This window comes from Gadus chalcogrammus, chromosome 13 (assembly GCF_026213295.1).
Source record: "Gadus chalcogrammus isolate NIFS_2021 chromosome 13, NIFS_Gcha_1.0, whole genome shotgun sequence".
Taxonomy (NCBI): Eukaryota; Metazoa; Chordata; class Actinopteri; order Gadiformes; family Gadidae; genus Gadus; species Gadus chalcogrammus.
The window spans coordinates 13,604,888-13,631,914 of record NC_079424.1 but is presented as its reverse complement, the minus strand read 5'-3'; the positions used below and the strand labels follow the sequence as shown (position 1 = coordinate 13,631,914).

At 50.3% G+C, this 27,027-nt stretch overlaps 1 protein-coding gene across 1 annotated transcript; it reads left to right on the top strand.

Annotated features, from left to right (window-relative positions):
• The first annotated feature begins 662 nt into the window (after window positions 1-662).
• cbfa2t2 (CBFA2/RUNX1 partner transcriptional co-repressor 2) lies at window positions 663-23,384 on the top strand. Its single transcript, XM_056606591.1, has 11 exons — window positions 663-1,240; window positions 12,177-12,326; window positions 12,470-12,711; window positions 12,993-13,082; window positions 15,647-15,828; window positions 16,075-16,382; window positions 18,249-18,334; window positions 18,671-18,863; window positions 19,994-20,062; window positions 20,426-20,616; window positions 20,796-23,384. The coding sequence occupies exons 2-11, from the start codon at window positions 12,203-12,205 to the stop codon at window positions 21,123-21,125; spliced, it is 1,815 nt and encodes a 604-aa protein (XP_056462566.1). The 5' UTR covers window positions 663-1,240; window positions 12,177-12,202; the 3' UTR covers window positions 21,126-23,384.
• The last annotated feature ends 3,643 nt before the right edge of the window (window positions 23,385-27,027 follow it).

The window sequence follows — 27,027 nt, the reverse complement described above, 5'->3', positions numbered from 1 at the left end:
CGATTTAAGTTTAACTTAGCGAGGACCAAGCGGCAGGCAGACGAGGACAGAGACGCTGCTCATTCATGCCCCCTAAGTACCCCCCCCCACCCCCCTCTCGGCCCCCCCATACCCCATGGATCGCTTGGCAGGGCAGCCTTGAGCGAGGCGCATTAAGCAGACCCAGACAATGGAGATTAAATAATAAAAGGCCCTGGAGGAACGGAGGTGTGCGTGTGGTTGCGGAGCGGCGTTAGATAAAACATTCTATGGAGGACTTCCACGCTCTTCTCAATGGATCCATAGGTAGGGGGTGACGCAGCATCCCCGGCCCTCGGCCCTCCCCGTTACCCCCCCCCCCCCCCCCCCACACACCCTTGTCTCTCCTTTGGCATGACTTCTTGTTTAGCCTTTAGGTGCCAAAGCAATTAGTTATGTTAATTGCAGGGTCCATTGCCGATGAATGCAGCAGCTTGAATAGAGCCAGTCTGCAGTGGATGATTGGCTCGGCTCCATGGTTGAGAGAGGGGGGGGGGGGAGGGAGGGAGGGGGGGAGTGGAGGTGTGGCCTGTGTGCGTGATGTCACCGGAGTTTGGCCAACCCCATTCGGAACAGAGGAGTAGAGTGTGTGGGAAAACGGGGGTGGAGCCTCGGCAGTGAGAGAGCGAAGAAAGACGATTAGACTCTCAAAGCCTGAGCATACAAGCGAACGAAAGGACACAGGTCGTGTGTGTCTGTGATTGAGAGAGAGAGAAACAAACCGACGCCAAAGGGAAACCTCGGAGAGAAACGCAGCAAGAGAGCATTGATAACAAGGAGACAGGAGCTCACATTCAAGAGGGAGAAGAAGAAAAATAAGAAGAAGCAGCTACCGGAGGAAAAAGACTGATTGAGCTATACGGACAGCAGGAGAGAGCGAGACAGAGCGAGAGAGTGGGAGTATCTCTGTATGTGTAGTGTAGTGCTGCGCTGGCCAGCTCTGGATATCTCCCATCTCCATCTGGGTGCCATCTGTGTCTCTGACTCCGGCCCCCACCACCACCACCCACCCTCTCCCCCTCCTCGCTGCGGTGGAGCGTTCACATATGTGGGAACGCAAACACATGCATGACACATGAAGCCGTGGAGCGAAAAGAAGAGAGCGAGAGAAGGAAAGGAAGCGATAAGAAAGTAAACTGACAGAAAACGCCGCTGGAGCCGCCATCACGGTTCACTTTTTATCCCGTTTCAACATTGAAGACTGGACTCTATCAGAGAGGAGGTAAGAAAAGAGATACACATGTGTTTGGGTTGCTATAGCCATGAAATTGTGTGTGTGTGTGTGTGTGTGTGTGTGTGTGTGTGTGTGTGTGTGTGTGTGTGTGTGTGTGTGTGTGTGTGTGTGTGTGTGTGTGTGTGTGTGTGTGTGTGTGTGTGTGTGTGTGTGTGTGCCTTCCCTGCTCCTATTCTCCATCACCCCCTACCCCCTGCTTTTCCCAAACACTACGATAAGAAAATCACATTCAAAAACCACATTTAACAGTTCCTCAGCGTGTCCCCTTTTAACCCTTTAACAGACAGCAGAGTCCCAATCTCTGCCGAGAATCCTCTTCTCTCGTTCCATCTTCTGTGTGGAATAGCTCTGTGTGTGCGTTTTGTGTGTCCTCAATTCCACTGGTGCATCGGTGTCGTGTGTGGAGTACACAGTATGTTCGCAAAGTCTTTTAAATGTGACTTTGTAAACGTGAGCTCAACTTCCCAGTGCGGAGCTCTGCTGTGCAGATGGCGCTTCATCCTGTTTAGTTTTTTTCCTCCCTGCTTTTATCCCCTCATCTCCTCATCCCCGTCTGCTGAGGTTTTGCTGAAGCGAGGGAGACACTTATCCGCTAGCTCTGTTTACCAGCCCCCACCCCACCCCAAATGAAAAATCTCTACTCCTGTCCAGCCATATGGACACCATGATTATTGTTGTAGTAATCCCTTTGATTGCATCACACTGGCGCCTTGACGTCCCGCTTGCAAGTTTAGAACTCTGTGATGGTTGTGGTCAGTTCTGACAAACACAGCTTGTGATAACCACCAGAGAGAGTCTCTCTCTCGTTCTCTCGTTCTCTCTCCCTCCCTCCCTCTCTCTAGTTCTCTCTCAGCTGTCATTCTTCCTGAGCAGTGACCAGTTATTCCACGTGGCACAGGCAGGGAGAGAGAGAGAGGCTGCTAGGTGAAGGGCAGGAGCATACATATGTCCTCACTGTCGCAGACATATGGGGGGGTGTATGTGTGTGGCGGCTGTGTCTGTCTTTCAAGCTGTGTCTACATGTTATGCGGCTGTGTCTGTCTTTCAAGCTGTGTCTACATGTTACACAACACTCTTGACATGGGTGTGGGAATGTGAAATCCAACTGGGAACAAGTGTCAGTGGCGTGCCACACTGTTTTGGCCTATGGATATTATGAATAGCCCTTTTTTGGATGGGCTTAGTAACACTAGCTAAGTTTTTCGGCGTACAGGTCACGCCCAGTGGGTTTTTGAGATGTGGATCCCTACAAAGGCAAGGGGCCATGTTAGTGTTTTGGTAGGTAGAAAGAATAGCTGGAGGGGGAGGGAGGGTTTGAAAAGAGAGGCTGCCAGAGAGAGAGAGAAAGAGGGGGGGGGGGGGGAGAGAGAGGGAGAGAGAGACCTGGATAGTGTCAAACCCAGCCAGGCCAGTCGTTTAGAGAGATAGGGGAGACTGACTGTCGACTGGGCAGCCTCAAACCAGAGACCTCTGCCTGCATGGCTGGACTCTGTCACACTCCTGACGGCAGGAGCCCGTAAGTGTGTGTGTGTGTGTGTGTGTGTGTGTGTGTGTGTGTGTGTGTGTGTGTGTGTGTGTGTGTGTGTGTGTGTGTGTGTGTGTGTGTGTGTGTGTGTGTGTGTGTGTGTGTGTGTGTGTGCTAATGTACTAGGTAAGACTGTAACTTATTTATGCATTGGTTCGTCCTATTTGGATACACTAGGGCGTTTAATTTCCCAAAAATTGTGACGCACACGCAGACATGCATGCACAAACGTGCACACGCACTCAGCGGGAGTTGTGCAGCTGTCTCAGGGGTTGGGTGCAGGAAGCACTCTATTAGTTCCAGTGGTTAGGACTGTGATATCTGGCCCCCGGGGGCTCTTTCATTGTGTGTGAGTGTGTGCGTGAGTGTGTGTCTCAATACGAATATGATTGCTGCTTCCATGCAGAGCTACAGCTGTATCTACCCATTGGTAGACCCACACCCTCTCTGCCGATCATTTCTTTCTCTCAAAGAAAATCCCCAGGAAGGTGTATATTTGTCAATGTGCATTTAACCACCTGCGGTCCCTCCCCCCCCATTGGCTCCACTCAGATATTGTATGGGAGTAGACCCCCCTCCCCGCTCACCCACACACTCGCACTCTTGTGCTAAGTGCCTCAGTCAGAGGTCTACTGCAGCGGTCGAGTGACCCCGTGTTGGCCCGAGAGCAATGCTCAGTGACCCCTCACCCAGTGTGGTCCCAGCGGAGACGGGTAGCTGTGAGATAAAGCATTTTTATGTCTTCTTCACGGAGGAACAAGGCATTATGGTGACGGCCACCAGCGAAGTTCATGGGAAAAGATCTGTAGATGTTCTCCCTTTCTGGGGGTCGGTGGTGTAAGTAACTTATCAAAGCTTTACAGCCAGCAATGGCGGTGGTAAGGGAGATGGCTACAGGTGTGGCCATCTTCTCCCTCGGACACGGTTAGATGTGCTTAAGCGGCATGGTAGGATACAATAATAATCAACATCAATTATCAAAACGCATCATAGCCTCCAACGCTGCGGGATTGCATACTTCAATCAGTGGAGGGGGAATATGCTACTTCAGCATCCTCTATCTTTTTTTCAAATTTCTTGCCACACACACACACACACACACACACACACACACACACACACACACACACACACACACACACACACACACACACACACACACACACACACACACACACACACACACACCCCTTATCTGATAGCGCACATGCATAAGGTACACTTATCCCCCGCGGCCGTCCCACTCATCCCATCCATTGTTCTGCTCACAGCTGGCCTCTTTGTTTTACTTATCGCTTGCTCTCAGCCACACTGCGGCTCGGAGCCTGCGTTCTGCTGAGCCAGGCCCGCCCACAGCACTCCTTCACCCCACTGCTCTGCTCCTGTACCTAAGGCTCAGCTGGCTCTCATCTGTTGCTCCATCAAACAACAAAACCCTGCAGCGTTATTTTATGTTGGTTGTTTGAGTGTTTTTTTTTCGCCGTTTTTTTTTTTTTTTCATGACCAAAGCAGAAATGCAGGCTACTTGTTTGCGCCGTTGCTTGCACCGAGTCCCAAACCACTTCAAACGACTCCTAACTGAAACTACTCATTCAGAGCGCTAGCTCAATCCAGCGTTGGAACGGTTTATCAGAGCACTCCTTAATAGGTTGTGAAATCTGCAAATGTCCTGAAGGAGCACAAGTGGGCCTCAAACGGTTTAGAAATTGAGCTCTCTACACCTTGAGCCAAATCAGAGGGCAGTTACCATTTGTGATCTATTGTTTCTACGACATCACGTACAGCATTGTGTCATTGTGAAGCATTCGTTTTTGTTTGTTTACCGTGGCATATAGCCGTTACTTTAACACGAATAGAGTCCTTCACAGTGTCCCTTAGCAAGGCAATGGAGACGTCAGGTTCCAAATACCTATTTTTCAGGGCCTATTTTAGTTAGTGTTAGTGTTGCTGCTATTAGGGCTATTTCCACCTGGACTGAAATTCTCCACTGTTCCCCTCCACTTCCTCTTTTCTGGAGCCTGAATTTCGTTTTTATGGACTACTGTAACTCACGGCCTCAATGCGTCTATGTGTATGGCGGTCACGCCCCCGTGCGTCTTTGCGTGACAGGTTAAGTTGGATGCAATGGGGTTTGTAACATAGGAGCCACACAGTCTGAGGCCTTCAGACAAACTCTCACCCCCGCTGGTTCATTAGTCCCACTCACGTCAGGGGAGCTCCATGTATGTTCTACGGTTACCTCCCTCCACCCCATCCCCCCTCCAGATGTGGACAACACAATGGAGGACCGAAAAACAAGCAGCAGAGCTTACTGTTATCACGGTATTACAGCCAGCTTCGGTTGCGGGTGGTTGGACGAGACGCTAGAGCGGCCGGGGCTTGGAAGTGATTGATGGGGCAGGATAACCAATTAGCCACGGAGAGGTGGGAACCTCTGTAACCTGATAGGCAGAAAATGTCTCGGTGCCGGGCTAGGAGCAGGGGCGCTGCTGGCCGAGCGTGTGTTGTGTCGAGGCGACGTGCCGTAGCGCGGTAAGGTTGAAGGAATGACGACGGGTGAACTCTGTGTGTCGGTCCGTGTTCGCTGTTGTAGTTGTGTTGTGCCCTGAGTTGAGCACCCCCCCCCCCCCCGCCCCCAGGGCAAAGCAGTTTCACAGGTGTAGGCTGCCGCTGTCCTCACCTGATGACTGAACGAACACCTGGTGAAATGGGGTCAAAGCACAGACACAGTCAGTCACACACGCATACACATCTGTCTTTCAAACAGCTGCGGCAAACTGGACGATTTGTGTGTGAGTGTGTGTGTGTGTGTGTGTGTGTGTGTGCGTGCACTCTTCCCAGTAACATCTGTTCTAAAGTAATGAGTCAGATGTGCAGTGCAGTCCCAGGGTATTAAAGATGTTTTCTGCAGAGATGGACAACAGCAGGAGCCGCGTTCTAATCCTCAGCTGACTCTGCTCCAGGGTTTCCCCCTCTGTAAACTCCTCTGAGCTGTGACCTCTGCTGCCCGTACTGTCAACCCCGCGCTCAAAAAGACCCCTTTGTCAGTGCCTTTCTGACCATCTCTTTCCCTCTCTCTCGCTCCTGCACTCTCCACTCTCTTGCGATCTCTTTCTTTCTCTCTTGCTTGCTTGGTTTATTGCTCTGCTCTCTCTCTCTCTCTCTCTCTCTCTCTCCCTCTCTCGCTCTTGCCCTCGCTCACTCTCTCTCAGTAAGTAGAATTCCATTTCTTGGTCTGTTTTTCACCGTGTGGCGGGACAAGGGGATCTGCTCGAGTCGTTATGTTGCTGAGTGACAAGGTTATTGCAGGGTGAGCCCAAGCTGTCTGCATGGCGTCAGAGGGACCGAGCGTCTCGCTCTCTCTATATATTTATATATATTTTCTCCTATTCCTTCTATCTCCAGCTCACTGAACCACAGTGCGGTGGCCTCGGCAGCACATCGTTTCCATTTCCAAACACAGAAATTACGTTTCTCTCGGTCGCGCGCTGTTAGACCGCTCGTCTCTTGTCCTTCTTCATTTTCCGTCTGTACGTCTGATGGTTTGCTGTCGTTCAGGCGGCGCTCTTCTCCCGTGACCTATTCCACACACACACACACACACACACACACACACACACACACACACACACACACACACACACACACACACACACACACACACACACACACACACACACACACACACACACTGTACAGATTCCCTTGCAGAGTGTTGTGCTTGGGTCAGGTCCAGCTATGCGTTCTGCGGGGCTGTGAGGCGATGATGGAAGCCAAGACAAACAACCCGCCCTTGACTTTAGACAGCTAGAGGTTTGTCTTTCTGATGAAACTATTTTTTCTCCTTGTTTTTCCCCCCTCTCGCCCTCCCTGGCGGGGGCCTCCCTTTGCACTCCTGGCGCCACCAATTTGCAGACCAATTTGTCATCTCGTGCACTTTTCCCGTCTCGTGATTTGGACTAGGCATGGGAGCTGTTGACGTCACGTGGATGGCAGACGATGAGGAATAAAAGACCGCCGAAAGAACCTGCACGGATAAAAAACAAAACCAACATGTGCGTGTTCAAATTGCCAGACTCAATTTTGGCCAATGCAGCCAAATCTCGATGAAGCATAAATCATGATGGAACACTTAGAGGAGGTTAAGTGTCTCAGTGGTCTCATAATGGGTCATGGTGCTGAATGGACGGCGGAGAAGACCCCCTGCCGCACACGATCAAATAGACATGCAGCAGCATATGAGCGTATAAGTGTTGGCTGCTGAGAGGGACAGGTCCTTTAGGCCTCATGGGGTTGGAACTAGTCTATGGAACTAGTGAAGGACTACACCCATCAAGGCACCGCCTCTATCTGCCTGCAACCATTTAAGGGGAACAACATATTCATAAGCAAAACAAGCGTGGAAGCATACACAAAAAGTCTCTGTGTGTGTGTGTGTGTGTGTGTGTGTGTGTGTGTGTGTGTGTGTGTGTGTGTGTGTGTGTGTGTGTGTGTGTGTGTGTGTGTGTGTGTGTGTGTGTGTGTGTGTGTGTGTGTGTGTGTGTGTGTGTGCAGAACAGATGTGGACTGTATTGTGGTGGTGCGTGTGGATGGACGTGGGACCAGGTGCTGCCTTTGTCTGCACGGCCTTTAAGGCCACTTGCAACCCCCCCCCCCCCCCCCCCCCCCCCCCCCTCCCTCTTGCATTCAGTCCTCCTCTCCCCTCCTCCCTCTTCACCCTGTCCTCCTCTCTCTTCGCCTGGCCTTGGAAGGAAGGCTGTGTGTGTTTGTGTGTGTGAGGGCCATGGCTTGGTGAGGGGGAGGAGATATCGGCCCCTTCTGTCCCTCTCTCGCTCTCTCCCTCCTCCCTCCTCCCCCGGCCCCCTCACAGGTGACTGTTGGAGGTCCCAGCTGGCCGGCTCTTGGCCGATTAGATCCATATGGTCTAGGAGAGAGCGGGGGGAGGGGGGTTGCGGTGGGAGAGGCAGGGGGAGTGAACAGCGAGAGACAGGGTGAGGGGGAGAAAGGAGCTCATCTATTTGCATGCGTCCTGCCATGGCCCACAGTTGTACTGATTTTAGCCCTAAAATCTTTCGAGTCTTACCCAAGCCTTTGAGAATTCCAATGGTGGAAAAGCTGTCTTATACACAATATACTTCAAAAAAGTATATATTTTTCTTTAATAAATTCAATGAAATTAACCTATAAAAATATGTATTCTTTTTTTTAATACATTAATAAGCCTTGAAGATGATAATCTTATGAACAGGCTTTTCTTTTATACAAATATTCAAATAGTCTCAAACCATGCAAAATAAACTGCCAAGGCAGATTACATTGGCAGGGGGCTCAAAATTAGGGATTTAATTTACTATCTTAATATGAACGGTAGGCAAGCACGGTTAAGTGACTCTCTGGCAAGTCTTAACTTGACATATAGGCCGGCTGCTATCCGGGATCTCTCTCTCTCTGTGTGTGTGTGTGTGTGTGTGTGTGTGTGTGTGTGTGTGTGTGTGTGTGTGTGTGTGTGTGTGTGTGTGTGTGTGTGTGTGTGTGTGTGTGTGTGTGTGTGTGTGTGTGTGTGTGTGTGTGTGTGTGTGTGTGTGTTCTGGGTCGACGGTTACTGCTCACACCAGTGCCTGTCTTGGAGCTATCAGTGAGTCAGGCCTGTGTCATCTCTCTTCTCACCTCATCAGCAACGACAGGAAGGAGATAACAGAATACTGATGGAAGCTGTGAGGTCTCCTCATGTGTACCAACACGCACCACACACACACACACATAATATGTTTATACAGAACCAATCATTCCTTCTGCTTCTTGTGAACTTTAGAAGAAAAACAAGGGTTTCCCTTGCATTACTAATCATGTCCGATCCTTGTGGTGACTATCGTGTGAGGTATGAAATGTAAATAAACGTTCAATTCAATTTTAGTTTCTTGTTTTCCCACTCTCACTTGCAATCCTTAGCTGTAAAATATGGGCAATGAAGTATAATAAGAAAATATAAGCTAACATTGACACATCTTATAACCATGTGTTATAATTATGTTAATTATAGGAAAATTGAACTTGCGCTATAAACACCAAACATAAAATGACACATTAAAATAATTTTAGTTGATATGGCTCTCACTTATTCTCCACTGTATTTTTATGGATGGTAACAATTGTATCCAAACCCCTTGTTGTTTTAATTTAACCACTTCCTCGTAAAAGGCAAATTCCCTGTGCTTCACGCGTTGCCCGGCCAGCATGGACTTGGTCTTCAGTCTGCTGACGTGTGGAGGTGGCCTGGAGGCTGTTTTCTTTCTAGTGCACACACAGCCTTTGTTCCATTAGGGAGATGGTGACAGGTGGCATTTAGCGTGGACAAACATCTTACATCCTCCTCTAAGCCAATATTCACCTGGGTTAACATCAGTGTGTGTGTGTGTGTGTGTGTGTGTGTGTGTGTGTGTGTGTGTGTGTGTGTGTGTGTGTGTGTGTGTGTGTGTGTGTGTGTGTGTGTGTGTGTGTTCTCTGGTTGCCTTGCCAGCTGCTTCTGCTGTGAGTATATCGAGGGGTCTCAGGTGTCTATAGATGAAGTCATCCATCGTGCGCCATCAAATTGACAAGCAGAGGCAAATCTCTCTGGGTCACACACACACACCTGATGTCGCTTGCATCAATGCACGGCATTGCTGTTTACATCCTAAAACGGCTAAAGACATATCTCAAGATTTCATGGACACAGCTGCAACCTAATTTTTCTATTGCCCACGTAGATGGCATGCAGGATAGGACCACATGTGCAGCAACAACGGCACCCCAATGTAATGCAGATTTAGTCATGCTTACCGTATTCTAGTATTCTATTCCGTATTCTATTCTTTATGGTGGACATGGCATTGAATCACATAATTAATAGGTTACGGTTTGGGTCAGTGTGTTGTTTAGACTGTGTGGTTGTAAAGCAAGCCACACTATTGTTATGTTTCTTCATATTATTCTTCCTCCTTATTTTCCGTAATGATCTACTCCTACTGTTTTTGAGTGATAACTCTCCAAGGTCACGTTCTACCAAACTGTGCGCACGCTTCGCTCATCCGTGCTCATGGATTTACTCTTTTTTATCTTTGGTCATGTGACCCCTGGGGCGCTGTGTACGAAAGGGAATAAGTCAGAATTGCCAAAGTTTGTACATGTATAGAAACAAAAGTAAAAGTGCCTCCTTTCGAGTTATTGTTCATATTATCCTTCACATTATTATTCTTATTACATTGAGCCACTGTTGATTCTCAGGCCATATGCCCTATGTTGATTCTGTTATTGAGATGTCATTCTAATTTCCTGGCGGTGTGTATGCGGTGTGTGTGTTTGTGTGTCTGCTGAAGGCTGCAGGCTTCCCGCAGCGGTGTGTGTGTGTGTGTGTGTGTGTGTGTGTGTGTGTGTGTGTGTGTGTGTGTGTGTGTGTGTGTGTGTGTGTGTGTGTGTGTGTGTGTGTGTGTGTGTGTGTGTGTGTGTGTGTGTGTGTGTGTGTGTCCCTCCTTCCTGCCCCCTGTGTTGGGGAACAGGTGGAGTGTTGGCAGGCAGGCTGTAGGGCTTAAAAAGCGGCACATGGGGAACGAGTTTCTAGAGGACTGTGAAATGGAGTAGAAAGTAAAGACTGTACAATGTGTTACAGATAGAAAACATGGACAACTGTGATGGCCCATTGGTGTAGTAGTCCTATACATATTGAAGCAGGCCTATTCATATTTGAGTGGGCCTATGCATATTGGATAAGGCCGATACTAAATTGGGTGGCTGCATGAAAGAGCATCCAAATTGGGTTTTATTTACAGCCTTGCATTCCACTGGCTGGAGGATAGAATGACGCAAGCGTAGCATGGTAAACAAATGATGACATAGTTCAGTGATGCACTAGAGGTTTCATTGCACTGCTGTTCCCTATATGGCCCAAAAATAGTAATCTGACGTTATCTGACATCAGTCCTAAAATTAGTTTTTAGTTTCCGCGTCGCTGTCTTCACAAATCCAAACCGCACACCCCGTGACGAGTCAAACACGGCTGAGTTACCCCCTGTTCTTGGAAGAATGCATCAACCTCAAAACCAGGTTTGAGTAAATATAGACGCGCTAAGAGCCCGTGAAGTGGTTCGTGTTCAGCAGCGTAGCCGTCTTGAGTGTCAGATGCATTGTCAGTTGATAGCCAACCGTAAGCTCCCTCCCCCCCCTACCACCTTCTACCCCAAAGCCCCTATAGCTTGACCGCACTCAGTTCATAGAAGCGAAAATACTTTAGGGCACTGTCACCCAAATCGTAAAGCCCTGAAACCGAGGCAAAGCACTCTGCTGACCCATGACCCCCGGAGACCTTAGCTGTCTATTAATCGTCTTTCTTAAAGCAGTTAGAGGTGTCTGATCCACTCTAAAAGGAGACCGGGGGGGGGCATCCCCGACACACACAAAGACATCTTCTGATCCTCCGGTCCCGTCCGTCCCCCGTCCTCCGGCCCCCCCTACCGCCAGTGCTCTCCCCCGGCCCTCTTATCTGGTGGTCCCATTCAACGCTACATTGAGTATGCGTTTAACATTCAAAAGCGTTGGCGATCTTGTTAGCAAAGCGTGAAAATGGCTCCATGCCTTTCCTTCTTTCTTCAGCCCCCCCCCCCCCCCTCCCTCCCCCCCCAGCCCAAGCCCACCCCCAACCGCCACTCCCACTTCTTTAAGGGGTACCGCAACGCGGGGGAGGGGGGCATTCTTCTACACAATGGCCTTCTTCAGCACTTCTTCTGTTATGGATCTGAATAGTTGCGAGCGAAAGGCCTAAAGCCCGCGACATCTGGTTCTTTTATGGGAGGGGATGCGGCGGTGGCAGGAGGGGGGTGGGTGGTCAGCTTGGGGGTACGTCTTGGGTCCGGGGTGGCTGCAGGGGGCTGACTTGTTCTGCTCATTGCCTTCTGCAACAAAAGCTGTAGAAGTGAAGTTTATGCGTTGATGGAAACGATTGACGTGCAGAGGGAGAGTTGGGCCGGCCCTTTCTGAAGTCGTCTTTCTTCCCTTTACTCGCCGGCCCCTTTCTCCCAGACCCATCTGCTGATCTCCGTCACTGGGTGTCGTTGAAACTGTGGACCAGGGGTGGCCAACTCTCCCCCCGTTTCTTTATCATGCACTTCATAATGGACAGTGCTTCATTCACAATATGAACAGAAAACAAACGTTATGTAAAGAATACAAACTTGTATAATTTATGTACGTGTGCATTTGTTTATTGACGTTGTAGGGGTCAAAATCCTATGACATTCTACACCTCTACTGTGGCGGGCCTGCATTAGCTCTCGACCCGGTGTTGTTGACCCAGCGTTGACCTCTGTCCTTCTCTCTCCCCTCTCCCCCCCCCCCCCCCCCCCCCCCTTGGCCCCCTTTCCTACCCAGACAGTAGAGAGAAGAAGAGCCCTGCCATGCCCGGTTCTCCTGTGGATGTTAAGACTCATTCCAGATCAGCCCATAGCAGCTCCACCATGCCTCCCCTGCCCTCCGTCAACCCCAGCGGCCCCCGCCCGGCCGCCTTCTCCACCACAGCATGTAAGTCTTCTTCGTCCTCCTCTCAAACCCCCCCCTCGGCCCTTCTGAGGAGAGCCCTGGCTGAATCTTGTACCGCCCGCACGTCTGCTCCGAAGCTACGGCCGGATGACACTTTGCCCCCTCCCCCTCCTCCCTCTCCCCAGTAACCAACGGCAACCACCATTCGCCGCCCACGCTGAACGCGGTGCCGTCGCCGCCCCAGCGCTACAGCAACGGGCCGTCGTCCTCCTCGTCCTCCTCGCTGGCCAACCAGCAGCTGCCGGCCACCTGTGGGGCGCGTCAGCTCAGCAAGCTGAAGCGCTTCCTGACCACCCTGCAGCAGTTTGGCAACGACATCTCGCCCGAGATCGGGGAGAGCGTCCGCAACCTGGTGCTAGCTCTGGTGGTACGTACCCCCCCACCCCTCAACCCTCTTGTTAGTCCCTCCATCGCCACACGCCACACGGTAAAACAGTGGAGTCTGTCTGACTACACTTTGTTTTGTGTGGCGTTCATGGTTTTGATTCAATCCACATTGCTAATACACTCGTATATGGAGACGTTTTCTGGGTATTTGATTTGTATTTTACTACTGTTCTGTATCTACTGCTGTGGAACCCACATTTCCAATCCGGGGATGAATACAGCATTATCCTACCTTATCCTCTCTCTTCGTTTCTCTCACAGAACTCAACGGTTACCATCGAGGAGTTCCACTCGCGGCTGCAGGAGGCCACCAACTTCCCACTGCGCCCCTTTGTCATTCCCTTCCTCAAGGTGAATGTCTGCTATGTGTTTCTGTCTGCCGTGCCCACCTTTTATATCACAACCGTGTTCACAGATGGTTCAGAAGCATCGTAATTCTTTGCAAGGACGTGCTTTCCAATACGAGTTGAAAGGAGAGCCATATTGTAACCGTACATCTCCCCCTTTATCCAGTATCGGGCTTTGACTGACACTGTGTACTGTTGTGATCCAGGCAGCAGTCGTTGATCACTTTATTATTAGGTTTCCTTCATACCCGTCAGCGCGCGCCACTCCGGGCGCTATATAATTGATGTCGGGTGGGGGTTTCCAGATTCAATAAACGCTTCCCAGCAGTTCAAAGGCGCGGATCGAGTATTGTGTGTGTTGACTTAACAAGCAACAGGCAAGTGCAAGTTTAACAGCCCCCCCCAACCCCGCCCTCGGTGAGCCAAGGGAGTCTGCAAGAGTCTACTTTTTAAGAGCTCCCCCAAGAAAGGCAGCACATAAATTAGCGATTTCGGAGAGCGCTCGGCTGTTTCTTCAGCCGGTACAAATCTGTTTCTTTTCCACGCTTACCTCTCAGTCACCTCTGCAGCCCCCCCCCCCCCCTCCCTCCCTCCCACCCCCCGTCTGTCTGTCTGTATGTCAGCGAGTGTTGAGACAACTAACCTCTGTGCCTCTCCTCCTTTGGCTAATTTATGATGGGAGGCAGAGGAGACGGGAGAGAAGGGACCACTAGTTAATCCACTACTTTAAGAGTAGTCCTTCCCAAGAGAAGAAAAAGAGAGAGGGAGAGGGAGAGATGGAGTCGAATATGAAGGGGGGCAGGGGGGTGTGTGTGTGTGTGTGTGTGTGTATGTGTGTGAGCGAAACACACAGATGGTGTAAAAGGAAAAGAAAAAAGGGAGAAATGTGTGAGGGGAAATAGACAGATGGGCCAATATAGAGTCTGGGAGAGAGGGAGAAAAAAACAGAGGGAGAGAGAAAGAGTAGAGTCTCGGAAGTGCAGAACATGCCTATAAAGTGTTCCCTTTCCTTCCCTCTTTTATGGGTGCCACATGGATCTCTGTCCTGTTCCGAGAGGGGGGGGGGGGGGGGGGGGGGGGTAAAGAAAAAAAGCGAGCATTCAGCTGCCAAGGCGCCGCCAATCTACTCTCAACCCAAGAAAAATCCCTGCGCCGAACTGACACACAACACATGTGTCTCAGCACGCTGGGGCCTCAGGCCAAGCCTCAGACGAGGAAAAAGAGAAAGAGCGAGAGCAAACAGAACGAGAGAGGCCTGGGAGATGGGTGAGAGGTCAGGCGACTGGCGTGAGATCGGAGCACAGAGATCACATCGGAGAGTCACTCTCCCACAGTCTGTCCCCCAATAGGGAGAAGGAGAGAGAGACTTAAGGGAACTGTGGGGGACAAAGACGGGGGAGACGCGGAGCACGCGGGGTCCCGATCAGACTTTTATCATCAAAGGATCCGCGTTTCTTTACGAGTGAAAGGAGCTCCGTGGAGCTTGGCATGTCTCGGTGGAGGGTGGTGGTGGGGGTTTAACAGTTTGGAAAATGTATGGTTATTTATTTAGTGTAGGCGGGGAGTAAGAGTGGGAGGGAGGAAGGTCGGGCGAGGCGGGGGGGGGAGAAGGAGGAAGTGGTATAATTACAAACATGCCGGAGTCTGGTCCTTATTTAGGGAACACAGACAACCAGATAGAGAGATACAGAGGACGGAGACAAGCTCAGAGAAGCATGAAGACAGGAAAGAACCCTAGAAAAAGGCAGGCGGGGAGAGACGGCGAGGGAGAGACAGCGAGTCTGAGTTATTCGGTATCGTGTTTCATTCGGCCCCTGCACCGGCCCCTCTGGTCCCGGTGAAACCTCCCCTCTGGGAGCGAGTTATGAATTAGGACCTCGTGTTGTTGTGTGATCCAGCCCCAACGCTCCCTCCGACGGTGGTCATTTGGGAGCCACAACTGGCCAATGCCCGCCCCCTGGCCTCACACCCAGACACGGCGTGGTGCCGGAGACCCTGAAGGAGTCATTCCCGCCACCCCTCATCCCTCCCTCCTCTGGCAGCCAGGCGCCTTCCTCCCTCCAGATCTGGACTCTGTCTCTAAAGCTGTGCCTCCCCCCCCCCCCCCCCCCCCCCCCTTACTCCCTCTGTCCATGGTCTGCTGTATGTCTGGCCGGGACATATCTGATTCACAGGCTTGTACCCCCTCCTCCTCCCCATGGGTGCTGCCTTAATGGACCCTCACACCCTTTCCCATTACGCCCACTTCAACTTATCACCCAGATCTAACCAATCCCAAATCCCCCGGGTGGCCCTCCGTGACAAGCAATGACTGCAAATGTGGGTCGCACACTTGGTATTCCAAACGCTGTTCAAGGGAAGTGCACAACAAGAACACTGTGATTGGACGGGCCACGGGCGCATATATCAACAACGTCGTGCACACCGCGACGACGTGGATACAAACAAACCACCTGCATGGAACCAACGCTGCCCTTCATCCCCGACCGATGAGGGCCGGGACCACGGCCTAGTTCTAACACCAGGGCTTCTGTCTCCCCTCTCCCCCCCCCCCCCCTTCCCCCCTAGGCCAACCTGCCCCTGCTGCAGAGGGAGCTGCTCCACTGCGCCCGGGCGGCCAAGCAGACCCCGGCCCAGTACCTGTCCCAGCACGAGCACCTGCTGCTCAGCACCACGCTGGCCTCCCCGCCCGACTCCTCCGAGCTGCTCATGGAGCCCGGGGACTCGGCCAAGAGACACAGCCCCGGCAGGTGAGGGCTCCGGCCAGACAGAGGGAGGGAATGCATCGGTTTACTCATGTGTGCTCCACGCTGTAAGACCTCGTGCACTGTGGAGGAATATGAGGACAGGCTGGCTCTGGGGCTGTGGTTGTGATGTGATTAGATGTATGGGGTGTGGTGCTTATGTGCTGGTGTCTTTATCAGCGTCTCCATCACTTAACCAACCCCCCGGCTCTCCCCTCTCCCCCCCCCCCCCCCCCCCCCCCCCCCCCGCAGGGTGAAGGAGAACGGCTTCCACGAGCGCCCGCCCACGTCGCTGGAGCCCGCCGCCAAGCGCATCTGCACCATCAGCCCGGCGCCGCGTCACAGCCCCGCCCACCCCCACCCCCCGCACGCCCCTCTGCCCATGGGCAGCGCCAGCGCCAGCGCCGCCGCCGCCCCAGGCGCGGGCCAGCTCCACCCCACCCCCCCGCCGTTGCAGCACTACGCCCTGGACGACATCGCCACGCCCCACCTGCTGCACCGCGAACACAGCCAGCGCATGCTGGAGCTGAGAGAGCTCAAGGACCGGCCCCGCCTGCCTGGTGAGGGACACACACACGCACGCACGCGCGCACGCACGCGCGCGCGCGCACACACACATACACACACACACACACACACACACACACACACACACACACACACACACACACACACACACACACACACACACACACACACACACACACACACACACACACACACACACACACACGAAAATAAATGCATGCCGACACCAGGGGCCTGTACGGGATGATCGATTTTTGTGTGAGCGTAACGGGTGGTCTGTGTGAGGCGTTTGCAAGTGAGTGACAGCACGGTGGGTTGCATGTGTATAAACACACTGAGGCTGTCCAGACTGGGAGACGAGGAGGAGGAGGAGGAGGAGGGGGGAGGGGGGAGGGGGGTGAGGCGATGCTGGTGTATAGCTACGCTCCATCTGGGACTCGTCAGGACACAGTGGAAACAGCAGTAGCTCCACACACACACACACACACACACACACACACACACACACACACACACACACACACACACACACACACACACACACACACACACACACACACACACACACACACACACACACACACACACACACACACACCTTGATATGTTCACAGCAGTAGTGCTGTGTTTACGAGGACGACGTCTCTTGTCTGACAGCCTCCCGCCCGCCTGCCGCCACTTAACTCACACACACACACATGGAGACACACACACAAACACACACACTATGGGCTTTGAACTGCTAAACATTGATGAGAACCAGCAGTTTGGGGTGGGGGTGGGGGGAACAGTGTGCGTGGATGTTTTAATAAGAGTGTTTATGGGTCCATTTGCATGCATGTATCTCGACATTGTTTACGACACGGTCTATTTTGGTGCGTACGTCTCTTGCTCTCTCTATTAAACTCTTTCTCTCTCCTTCTGTCCCACTCAGACACTCTCGCTCTCTCTCTCGTGCGCTCTCTGCGCAGAACGTGCGTGGTAGGCGTGCTGGGCATGTGGTCTCTCGTCAGCTGTTTGGTGCCCACTTTAATGACATTGTGGTTTTCTAGTGCTTTGCAGCCACTGTGTCCTCTCAGTGGGGTGAAATAAAGGCTCACGTGTCAGCGGAATTTTGTGTACATGGGAATATGTTACGTTGTGTGTGTTTGTGTGTGTGAAGGAGATGGCGAGAGAGGAGAGTGTGTGTGTGTGTGTGTGTGTGTGTGTGTGTGTGTGTGTGTGTGTGTGTGTGTGTGTGTGTGTGTGTGTGTGTGTGTGTGTGTGTGTGTGTGTGTGTGTGTGTGTGTGTGTGTGTGTGTGTGTGTGTGGCGGTCCTCTGTGTGTCGGGCCGGCTGGTTGTGTTTAGGAGTGGAGCCACTCCAGTCAGTCTGAATGTCTCCCTACTGGAATGCTGGGAGCTCCACCAGGGGAGGGCCAAGGGAAAGCTGTGTTTGTGTGTGTGTGTGTGTGTGTGTGTGTGAGTGTGTTGGACAGCTGACTTCCAGATGTGCAGAGGACCTAGGCCTTGCAAGAGAGGGCTGAAAGTGTCTGCTTTGTGTCACAATACTCAGTTTCTTTTTCGCTCTTTCACACACGCACACACACACGGTTTCTGTTGTGTCTTTGGTGAGGTGAGAGAGTGCAATGGCTGAAGGTCGGCTCAGATATGATTCTCCAGATGGGAGTAGTATCACCTCGGCTCAGTCTGTGAGTCTGTGAATGTGTGTGTGTGTGTGTGCATGGAGCAATCAAACAAGCTTGTGCAATGACAGGACTGATGAAAGGACTATGCAATGAAAGGACTCAAATTATACATGTCCTTTTTGTCACACACAAACGCACATATATATCTTAAGGAATGCTGTTCGAAGACTGCCGTATTCACGTTGGTCCTTCTCCTGTGTGTTTCTAATCAGGCACTAACGGGGCCTACCGCGAGGAGCCGGTGGACCACAGACTGACAGACAGAGAGTGGGCTGATGAGTGGAGGCATCTGGACCACGTAAGTTTACACACATTACATTATAATTATTACCTGGTTCAGTTTGACGCCAAAAGGCACATTTGAGTTTTTCTCTCAGGAGTTTAGTTCACTTGTAGGCTGCCCTACTTCCCAAAATCAACATGCCACATATTTAAATCATGATGCTGCTGATGCATTATTTAGGCCAGATTTGACTCACTTAATGTCACAGCCGACTAGACCTCAATCTGCCGTTTTGGTTAAGTTTGGTTTTTTTGAACAGTCTTTGCACCTGGGCACAGACGTGCTGTGACCCAGCTGGGAGCAGAGGCCCTGTTATTCACGTGTACGGTGCCGTGCGCTCTGCCCCTCAAGGTGCTGAACTGCATCGTGGACATGGTGGAGAAGACGCGGCGCTCTGTGAGCGTGCTCCGGCGCTGCCAGGAGTCCGACCGCGAGGAGCTCAATTACTGGAGGAGGCGTTCCAGCGAGCAGGACGACCCGCGCAAGGGGGGCCCTGGCTCGGCGCCCTTCTCCAAGACGCACAGCCCCCACTCGGCAGACTCCGGTGGGTCCCTCCTCCTCGCTCCACTTCCTTCCCTCCTTGGCGGGTCTCTTTCGTTGTTCAGGGACAGGGTCAACATTCATTAACCGCAGGGACACTCTTGTGAATGTACGGTTCTATCTTGCGTTACTTTTTGTGTATCGGTAAGGGTGTTGCAAAGAAGAGTCGTACATTCTGTACGATTTTATCTCATCGCTCTGCGTTTGCAACACCCTTACCGAATCCCAAAAGTAAAGCAAGCAGAGAAGGAAGGCGAAAGTCAAAAACAAGCTCGCCCTCGCCACAAACCCATATGGGCCTCCCGAAGAAGCCAGACCGGCCGTCTCCAAACTCACTGCGCCCTCTAGTGGCCGCTTGTGTCGTTGGCAGGGCGGCGCTCAGTCGCAGGGTCGCTGCTCGGTTGCGGTTCAGTCCCATCAGTCTCTTAGGTAGCGCCCCCCCCCCCCCCCCCCCCCCCCCCCCCTCTCCTTCTCTCTCCGTCCCCCCCACCGCCGCCCGCCCCCTCCATCCCTGCTGGTCCACTGTCACAGAGCGGCGCCAGGAACCACAAGCAGCCCAGATCGGCCACAGAAGGGGCCGTCCTGCCTTCCCGCTGGCTCGGGGGAGCCAGAGCTGGCTACGGCCACGAGCTGCCATCTGGGCGCCCAGTAGGGAAGCCGGAGCGACTCCCTGCTTCCCCGCCTGCCTGGGCTTGGAACGGGCTTGCCATGGCAGACTGGATAGTCCCCGGCTTAATGGAGGCTGGGAAGAGAACTTTTACCGAGTAGAGAGTGGGATCTTGAGGTTCTTCAGATCTGCAAGCAGGTATAGATTGCTGCAAGAAGAAGCGACACGGGCTCCACACAGTCTTGTCCCCACCGGTTCAGTTGTCCTCCAGGCCGCCGCCTCCAGCCCCTTGTGAACCAGGAGGTTCTGTCTGTCTGTGTGTGTGTCAGGGTGCGTGTCCTAGATATGCCAGCTTTGTTTGCGTAGCGTACTCACCCCGAGGCAGGGCAGGGTAGCGGGACATTACGGCCGGCCCATCTGCCCGTCTCGCTGAGAGCGGCGACTGTCGTTGTGTCATCGCCCACTTCCCTGCAGACGGCAGTCGAGTGACCGCCTGGCTCATCTCTTCCTCCCCTTTTGTTGTGTAGATTCCCAGAGGGACATGGGGTCCCGGCCAGGCTCAGCATACGTACCGGACGAGATCTGGAGGAAGGCCGGTAAGTCTGAGCACCGTGAAACAGTTTGAACCACACAAAGTGTTCATGTCGTTTCAAGACCAAAGATTCACTTGACACCATCGCAGCAAATTACTATATAAGCTCAGTGCAGACATTGTCAGTGAGTCAATTATGCAGTGCTACGCAAAGATCAATATGCATGATGACGCACTTTAGTATCCCCATGATAGCGGAGCGCTAAAGCGCAATAACCAAGCGATACAGAGGCAGCTTCATTACAAAGCACGAAGCCCAGACAATAACGGAGCTCCCCGGGAGCAATCCAAGCCCAATTCACCGGCGCGCTACAACAGACTCCCCCGCTCACATCCCCCCCCCCCTCTTCCTCCTCCCCCGGCGCAGAGGAGGCGGTGAACGAGGTGAAGCGCCAGGCCATGGACGAGGTGCAGAAGGCGGTGGCGGAGGCGGAGCACAAGGCCTTCGAGATGATCGCCTCGGAGCGGGCCAAGATGGAGAAGACGCTGGCCGACGCCAAGAGGAAGGCCCAGCAGGACGCCATCTCCGTCATCAACGAGCAGGAGGACTCCAGCGAGGTGAGGAGCCCCCACCCGCACACCACCAGCATCCCTTTCATTTAGGACTGATCTGTCCTATGAACGTCTTTAATGAACTGATCCATTGGATCAGTTCATTCTATTAAATTGACCAGGGAGACTCCTCAATCCGCCCGTCCTGACGCTCTCCTCTCCCCCCCCCCCCCCCCCCTCCCCAGTGTTGCTGGAACTGCGGCCGCAAGGCCAGCGAGACGTGCAGCGGCTGCAACGCCGCGCGCTACTGCGGCTCCTTCTGCCAGCACAAGGACTGGGAGCGCCACCACCTCATCTGCAGCCCCGGGCTCCAGGCGCAGCCCAAGCCCGCCATCCGGGCGCCCGTCGCCACGGCGGCGGCCCCCCTCGCCGGCCCGCTGCCCGTGGCGGGGATCAAGACCGGCGACCGAACGCCGAGTCCCGGCGGGGAGAAGGGCTCCTCCTCCATCGCCTCGCGCTCCTCCACCCCGTCCACGCCGGCCCCCCCGCCGGCGGCCGACATCAACGGACACTAGTCGAAGGGCTGGGGGGCCGAGCCGGGCTCAGCACACACTTTGACTTTTGGTTCTTAATCCCAGCCTGACTGTTTGGGGGGGGGCCCCCAGGGGACACGAAGCGAACCAAAACCCTCCCGGGCTCTCTGGCAGCCGGAGGGGAGTATCTAGTGGGCGACGGCGGGACCCCGGGTCCGGTTGTCTGTCACCATGGGCGACAGAGGGCCGGGTGGTCCGCCCACAAAAGAGGAGGAGAACCCGCGCTTGAATTGTACACAACATGTTGTCTTTCAATTTGAAGTGACTAAAAGCTCCAACTCCCAGATCAGGGGGGAAAAAGAGGGATTCGCATTTACCAACTGTTGTTCTCAATATATATAGATATATATATTTTTGTTTTTGTTTCTTTCATCAGAAAAAAAGGCATAGCGGAGAACATATTTAATAGGAGAGGCTCTCTACACAGCAAAGTTCGTCGAAATTCTTTCACAGCTCACAATACCGAAACATGATAACTATTCCATAGGACATGACCCTACCCCCTCTGTGTATCAATGTCTCACCTTCTCCCCAGATTTCTGCGTTGTGCCGTCAGTGAATATTTGTATGATTTTAAAAATGTTCAGTATCATTGTATCAGGTAGCTGGAGGTCTTTTTCGTCTGCGTCACCAAAATGTTCAGTTGTTTAAGGGTGGAGCGAAGCTGAAGCGCTTCTGATGAGGACAATGGGTCCATTCAGACTGAAGGCCGCTGCTTCGAGGAGCGCGAGCTGCTCCATCTTCTGTCCAGATACTATAGCTTTGTGTTCTTTTGTCGCCAGTGATGATCTCTGACTTTAACGCGTGGGAGGTGGACAAACTGCAGTGTCTCCTCTCTGTGGTTTCTTACGGTTGACTTACCGAACACGCCAAACGAAAAAACCAAATCCGTATTGTACCGCAAACAGACCAACGCCAGTACCGTGTAATGCTCTGGGGACAGGCGACGGGAGAGGACAGTAGAAGACGCACACTATTAACGTTGTGTTGTGAGTTACATACATATTGCGTGGGTGCTAACCGTTTGCAGCAGGTTGAGGGTCTGGCATATTGACTCTGTGCAAGGAATCTCAGGAGGTTTATGAATATGTACATACAGTATATATATATATATATATATATATATATAAATATATATGACTGTTCCGTTTCTTTCCTGTTGTCACCGTTATAACGTCTTGTGAAGAACCTTTGATCATAGTCTGCTGTTACCATGGAGACGTTTTTACATGTGCGTGCGTGTGTGTGTTTGTTGTACAATGTCTTTGTAAAGAATATTATGAAAGAACGCCTTTATTTTGTGAGCCGCTACTACCGCACCCTTCTCCTCATTCTCTTCCTCATCTTCCTACACTCAATCTTTTGTTATCAGATGTAACTTTGTAAAGATATCTTGACATGAAGTATTAAATAAAAGATGAAAATAAAATCAATATGATTTATTTACTTTCCCTTTCATGCCCACATAGTCTGCATCTACAGTAAAGGAACACTCCAAATAGCTTTATTTTGGAGTTGTGATTCAGAGCACATTGGCAGGAACGAAAACTATCAATACCTGACCAAAAGATTATAGTATTTTCTATAAAATAATTAAATGGATAGAAATACATCAAATTAGGAAAATATAATTAGATCGATTTTTAATCCACAGAAGGCTCTAGCCTGCTTCTGATTTATTAGAGGATTCCAGTACTGCTGTTTATTGATCACATATGAACGATAACCACCAGCTTTAGGGACCATCACAACAGCAGCAACATAACAAAATCAGGAGTTAGCTGAGGATGGATCTTTTGAAATGGAAAACTACAGCGTATGATGTTGTGGTCTTCTTCAGGGGGTCACAGGTGTGATTAAAGTTGAGGTTGTACTACTATTTCAACAAAGTCTCAGATATAAACTATTTAGTGGCCTGGGTTACAATTTTTTTCTTTCTAATGCCCATTCCAGGCTCAGGCTGATTCAAGGGGCCATATTGTATGTAAATCATTTACTGGGTTCACATGAAATATACAAGCGGCATCTTTGTATTAGGTAAGAAGTAAATGAGAAGATCGTGTGTAAGCCTACAAACTGATCAAAAAAGTGTCGCAGTGTTCCCTATATGTAGCCAGGAATTATGCAAATTGTATTTAATCTTAAGCGTTTATGAATAATCATGACTTTATTGGTATTAAAGAGACATGATATTTAGTGAGTTATTTCCGGTAAGCTTCTGAGCCCCGATCTTGTTTAAATAAATGCAAAACACTCGACAAGCTCATATCACCGCCGTTTAAGTAAAATCACTTAAAGTACCAACACTCAGCAGTAGGAGGCAGTAGAAGACACGTTTTGGAATTTGATTCAAGTTTATTTTGTTGCAGACGACCACTGCGTTTTAATACGGAATATTGAGGACATGTCCATGTACACATATTCTGTATTAAAACAAATGCTTTTCGATTTTTAATTAGATGATTTAGGGCCATCATCGGGAATAGGGGGGTTCATTATATATATATATATATATATATATATATATATATATATATATATATATATATATATATATATATAGCCATTAAATGTTATTCTCTTTGTATTGTATTTCCTTTGTATTTCTCTGGCATTGATTTGTGTGATTTTGTGTGTGTTTGTGAGATAGTTATAGAGAGAGAGAGAGAGAGAGAGAGAGAGAGAGAGAGAGAGAGAGAGAGAGAGAGAGAGAGAGAGAGAGAGAGAGAGAGAGAGAGAGAGAGAGAGAGAGAGATAAAGATATTTGTGTGTGTGCGTGTGTGTGTGTGTGTGTCTGTGCGCTATGTGTGCTTATGTTGGTTGTTGACCGATTTAATCGTGTGCAAGGCTTCTATACTGGGCGTTCCACTTTTCCTTTAGTCATTTCAGCGCTGCTTGGCTTCTTTTATTTTTTCCACATCATCTGGTCCGCAGACTCAGCCCCCTCTCCAGCACCATCATTTTTGGGATATGTAAACGATATGTTTGCACATCACTACAACAAGACATGATCCTCAGATATATTGAAAACCAGCTGCAGAACACAGAGATAAAAAGGGAAGAGATGTCACCTGAATCTGAGGATTTATTTGAAGACTCATTTGTTGGATGGTCTTTACATCCGATTACTGTAACACACACAGTCCCACAAATACGATCAACTCAAAATGTCAAACACTCTTCTTAGCCAATACGGACCATATGGATGTATATGTGTCAGCCGACTTACTTTCTGAACTACATTACAAATGCATAGGTTCACCAAGCAAGCGGAGGCCTATTCTGTCAACGTCCCCTGAATCCACACAGGGTTTGATTCCAAGACACCAATTTGCAATATTTGCATCACCGATGTGCAGTGTGCAGCAGACTAAGTGAAGCAGAAGAAAATATTAACATACCATCTATCCCTCATGTTTCTGTGCTTTTCTCTGCATATTGCTTAAGAGGAACACTAGTTTTGGATTCCTGCATATAACGTCCCATTTAAAAATACTCTTCCCAATCTTTTACTCTCAAGGGAGGAATCCTTTGTGAGTTCTTTGTGAAACACACATGCACGCACACACACACACACACACACTCAAACGCCCGCATACAAACACACAAACAAACACACACATGCGCAGATGAACCTACACACACTTCATTTTCCATCCACACATTACTGCCCTCATCCCACCCTTTCTTTTGGTCCTTTGATATTAAATGGAGTTAAACGGCATGCTCAATTTATTATAAACACTTACACCGTACGCTTCAAGGTTAAGTGATAAATTCCCCCCATGAACGATAAATTGTATGTGGTGGATAAAATCAGACAGCATTACAGCAATTGTAAACCCAAGACACAATATCATGTGTCCCTGCCGTGACTACAACCTACGGTGTAATGTAGCCTTCAGGGACAACCGGTTGAAAAGGCGTACTGTATGTACTATGTATATGATTATATATAGTAACAAACATGTTTTATTTTTTGATGAAATCCAAAGCAAGATTGTCCTCTGCACACGTTCCGCACATGATGTTACCAAGGAGAGACAGAGGGAGGGAGAGAGAGAGAGAGAGAGAGAGAGAGAGAGAGAGAGAGAGAGAGAGAGAGAGAGAGAGAGAGAGAGAGAGAGAGAGAGAGAGAGAGAGAGAGAGTCCTTTGGTTAATTTTCGGGGGGAAAATATCATTTTTTATACAAAAAAGATAAGGAACATTTGATTTCATGAGATTGGCAATTTATTTCCGTGTTTAATTCAGCTGACTAGTTTTTCATTATTAAAAGATAAATTATACATATGGTTTACTTTCCAATGTCGCAGTTTCAAATAAAGGATACTTTTTTCTCTCAATAGTGTGGACCTCATAATCCCCTACAATGAGAAAATATTATGAAACATCTGAAATATCTGGAAAACAGATGCTTATAACGCTTTGACTTCACTATAAAAAGACACCATCCTCTAGAGATTCTCATTGAATCAAACCCTTGCTTTAGGAGGGAGTGAAAAGCGGATGGTTGTCCCTCTCCCAGAAGGCCAGGCAGGTTAGCGTCAAGGCTCGCTACCTTGTGTCTAGACTACTGCAACTCCCTTCTGGCCTGCAAGGGCCACTCGACCTCTGCAGTTCACCCAGAATGCAGCAGCCCGCCTGTTCCTCAGCTCAGCCTACCCTTGTTCTCCCACACAGCACACCACTCCTCTGCACAGTGCTATGGCGATCGGTGGCTGCACGGATCCGATTCAAGGCACTGGTGCTTGACTACCGGGCTTCATACGGCTCATGCTCATCCTCCCCCAAGGACATGATCAAACCATATACCCCACTATGCTCCGCTATGCTCTATGACTACCAAACGGCATCCTTCGTCTCACTGCGAGGGGGTCCCCCAGCTGTCGCTCAACTGAATCTCTATTGGCTGCTGTCCTGGCTCCACAGCTGTGGAACGAGTTCCCCGCTGACTTCAGGACAGCTACAACCCTACAACACTTCACGTTCGCAGGGGAGAAACTCTTCTGGCTGATGACAAAAAAAAAAAAAAAAAAAAATGTTCTCTGTCTCTTGTTTCTTTAGTGTATCATTTGAAGCCATTTGCTTACCTGATGACATTTTGAGGACAAAGGCGTCAGCTAAATTCATGGAGTCTACTGTTCCTAGTACAAGGACGCCTCTAGAGAAAGCACCTTCAGTGCTGGACACCGATAGCGACGGATGCTGGCATGGTTGCTGCCGCCAGATGGAAAACAAGAACAAGAGGACAGAGGATGGCCAGGGTGTTGTTATTACATTGTTGTTGTTGTTTTTGTCATTGAGACGTGGGATCCTGGATGTTTGATTATTTATTTCAGAAACAATAACAATGTGAACTTTTTCGTTTGGACTCTTAATGGTCAATTGATTTTCTCTATGTACTTTTATTCAAAACAACTTTTTATGCGTTAAGTACTTTGCAACCTAAGCCGAAATTCTGATATATTTTTGAATATATGTATATTGACACTTCACAAGCACTGAACGAATAAATAATGGAAACGATTGGCTGGCCCTCAGTATTCAAAGTAGCACTACAAAACAAAAAGCAATCTGACGGCTGCTGATGAGCGTCCTTCTAATCAACAGCATCAAGTGGGCATGTAACTGCAATCACCAACATCCATCGCACCGTGGCTGTGGCGCTGGGCACCACTCAAGCTGGAGGGAACCAACACTTCTGCACTTCCGCTAATCACGTTTCTATGGTAACGAGGCAATTGAAGCGGAGCAAAAAAATCCTCTGTCTGTTGTTTTGAGTACAGCTTGTATGATCTCTTTTGTCGTTGTTGCATACTCCCTCACTGTCGAGTGCATGAGTAATACAAAAATCAGTGCGAAAGCAGGAATTTATTCAGCGCC

What these genes read in the sequence shown, in the direction of transcription:
- cbfa2t2 (XM_056606591.1), top strand. Translation starts at nt 12,203, where the DNA reads ATGCCCGGTTCTCCTGTGGATGTTAAGACTCATTCCAGATCAGCCCAT. An exon ending in ACCTGGTGCTAGCTCTGGTG is followed by an intron (nt 12,712 to 12,992) that starts GTACGTACCCCC and finishes TTTCTCTCACAG; the next exon opens with AACTCAACGGTTACCATCGA. An exon ending in AGTGGAGGCATCTGGACCAC is followed by an intron (nt 18,335 to 18,670) that starts GTAAGTTTACAC and finishes CTGCCCCTCAAG; the next exon opens with GTGCTGAACTGCATCGTGGA.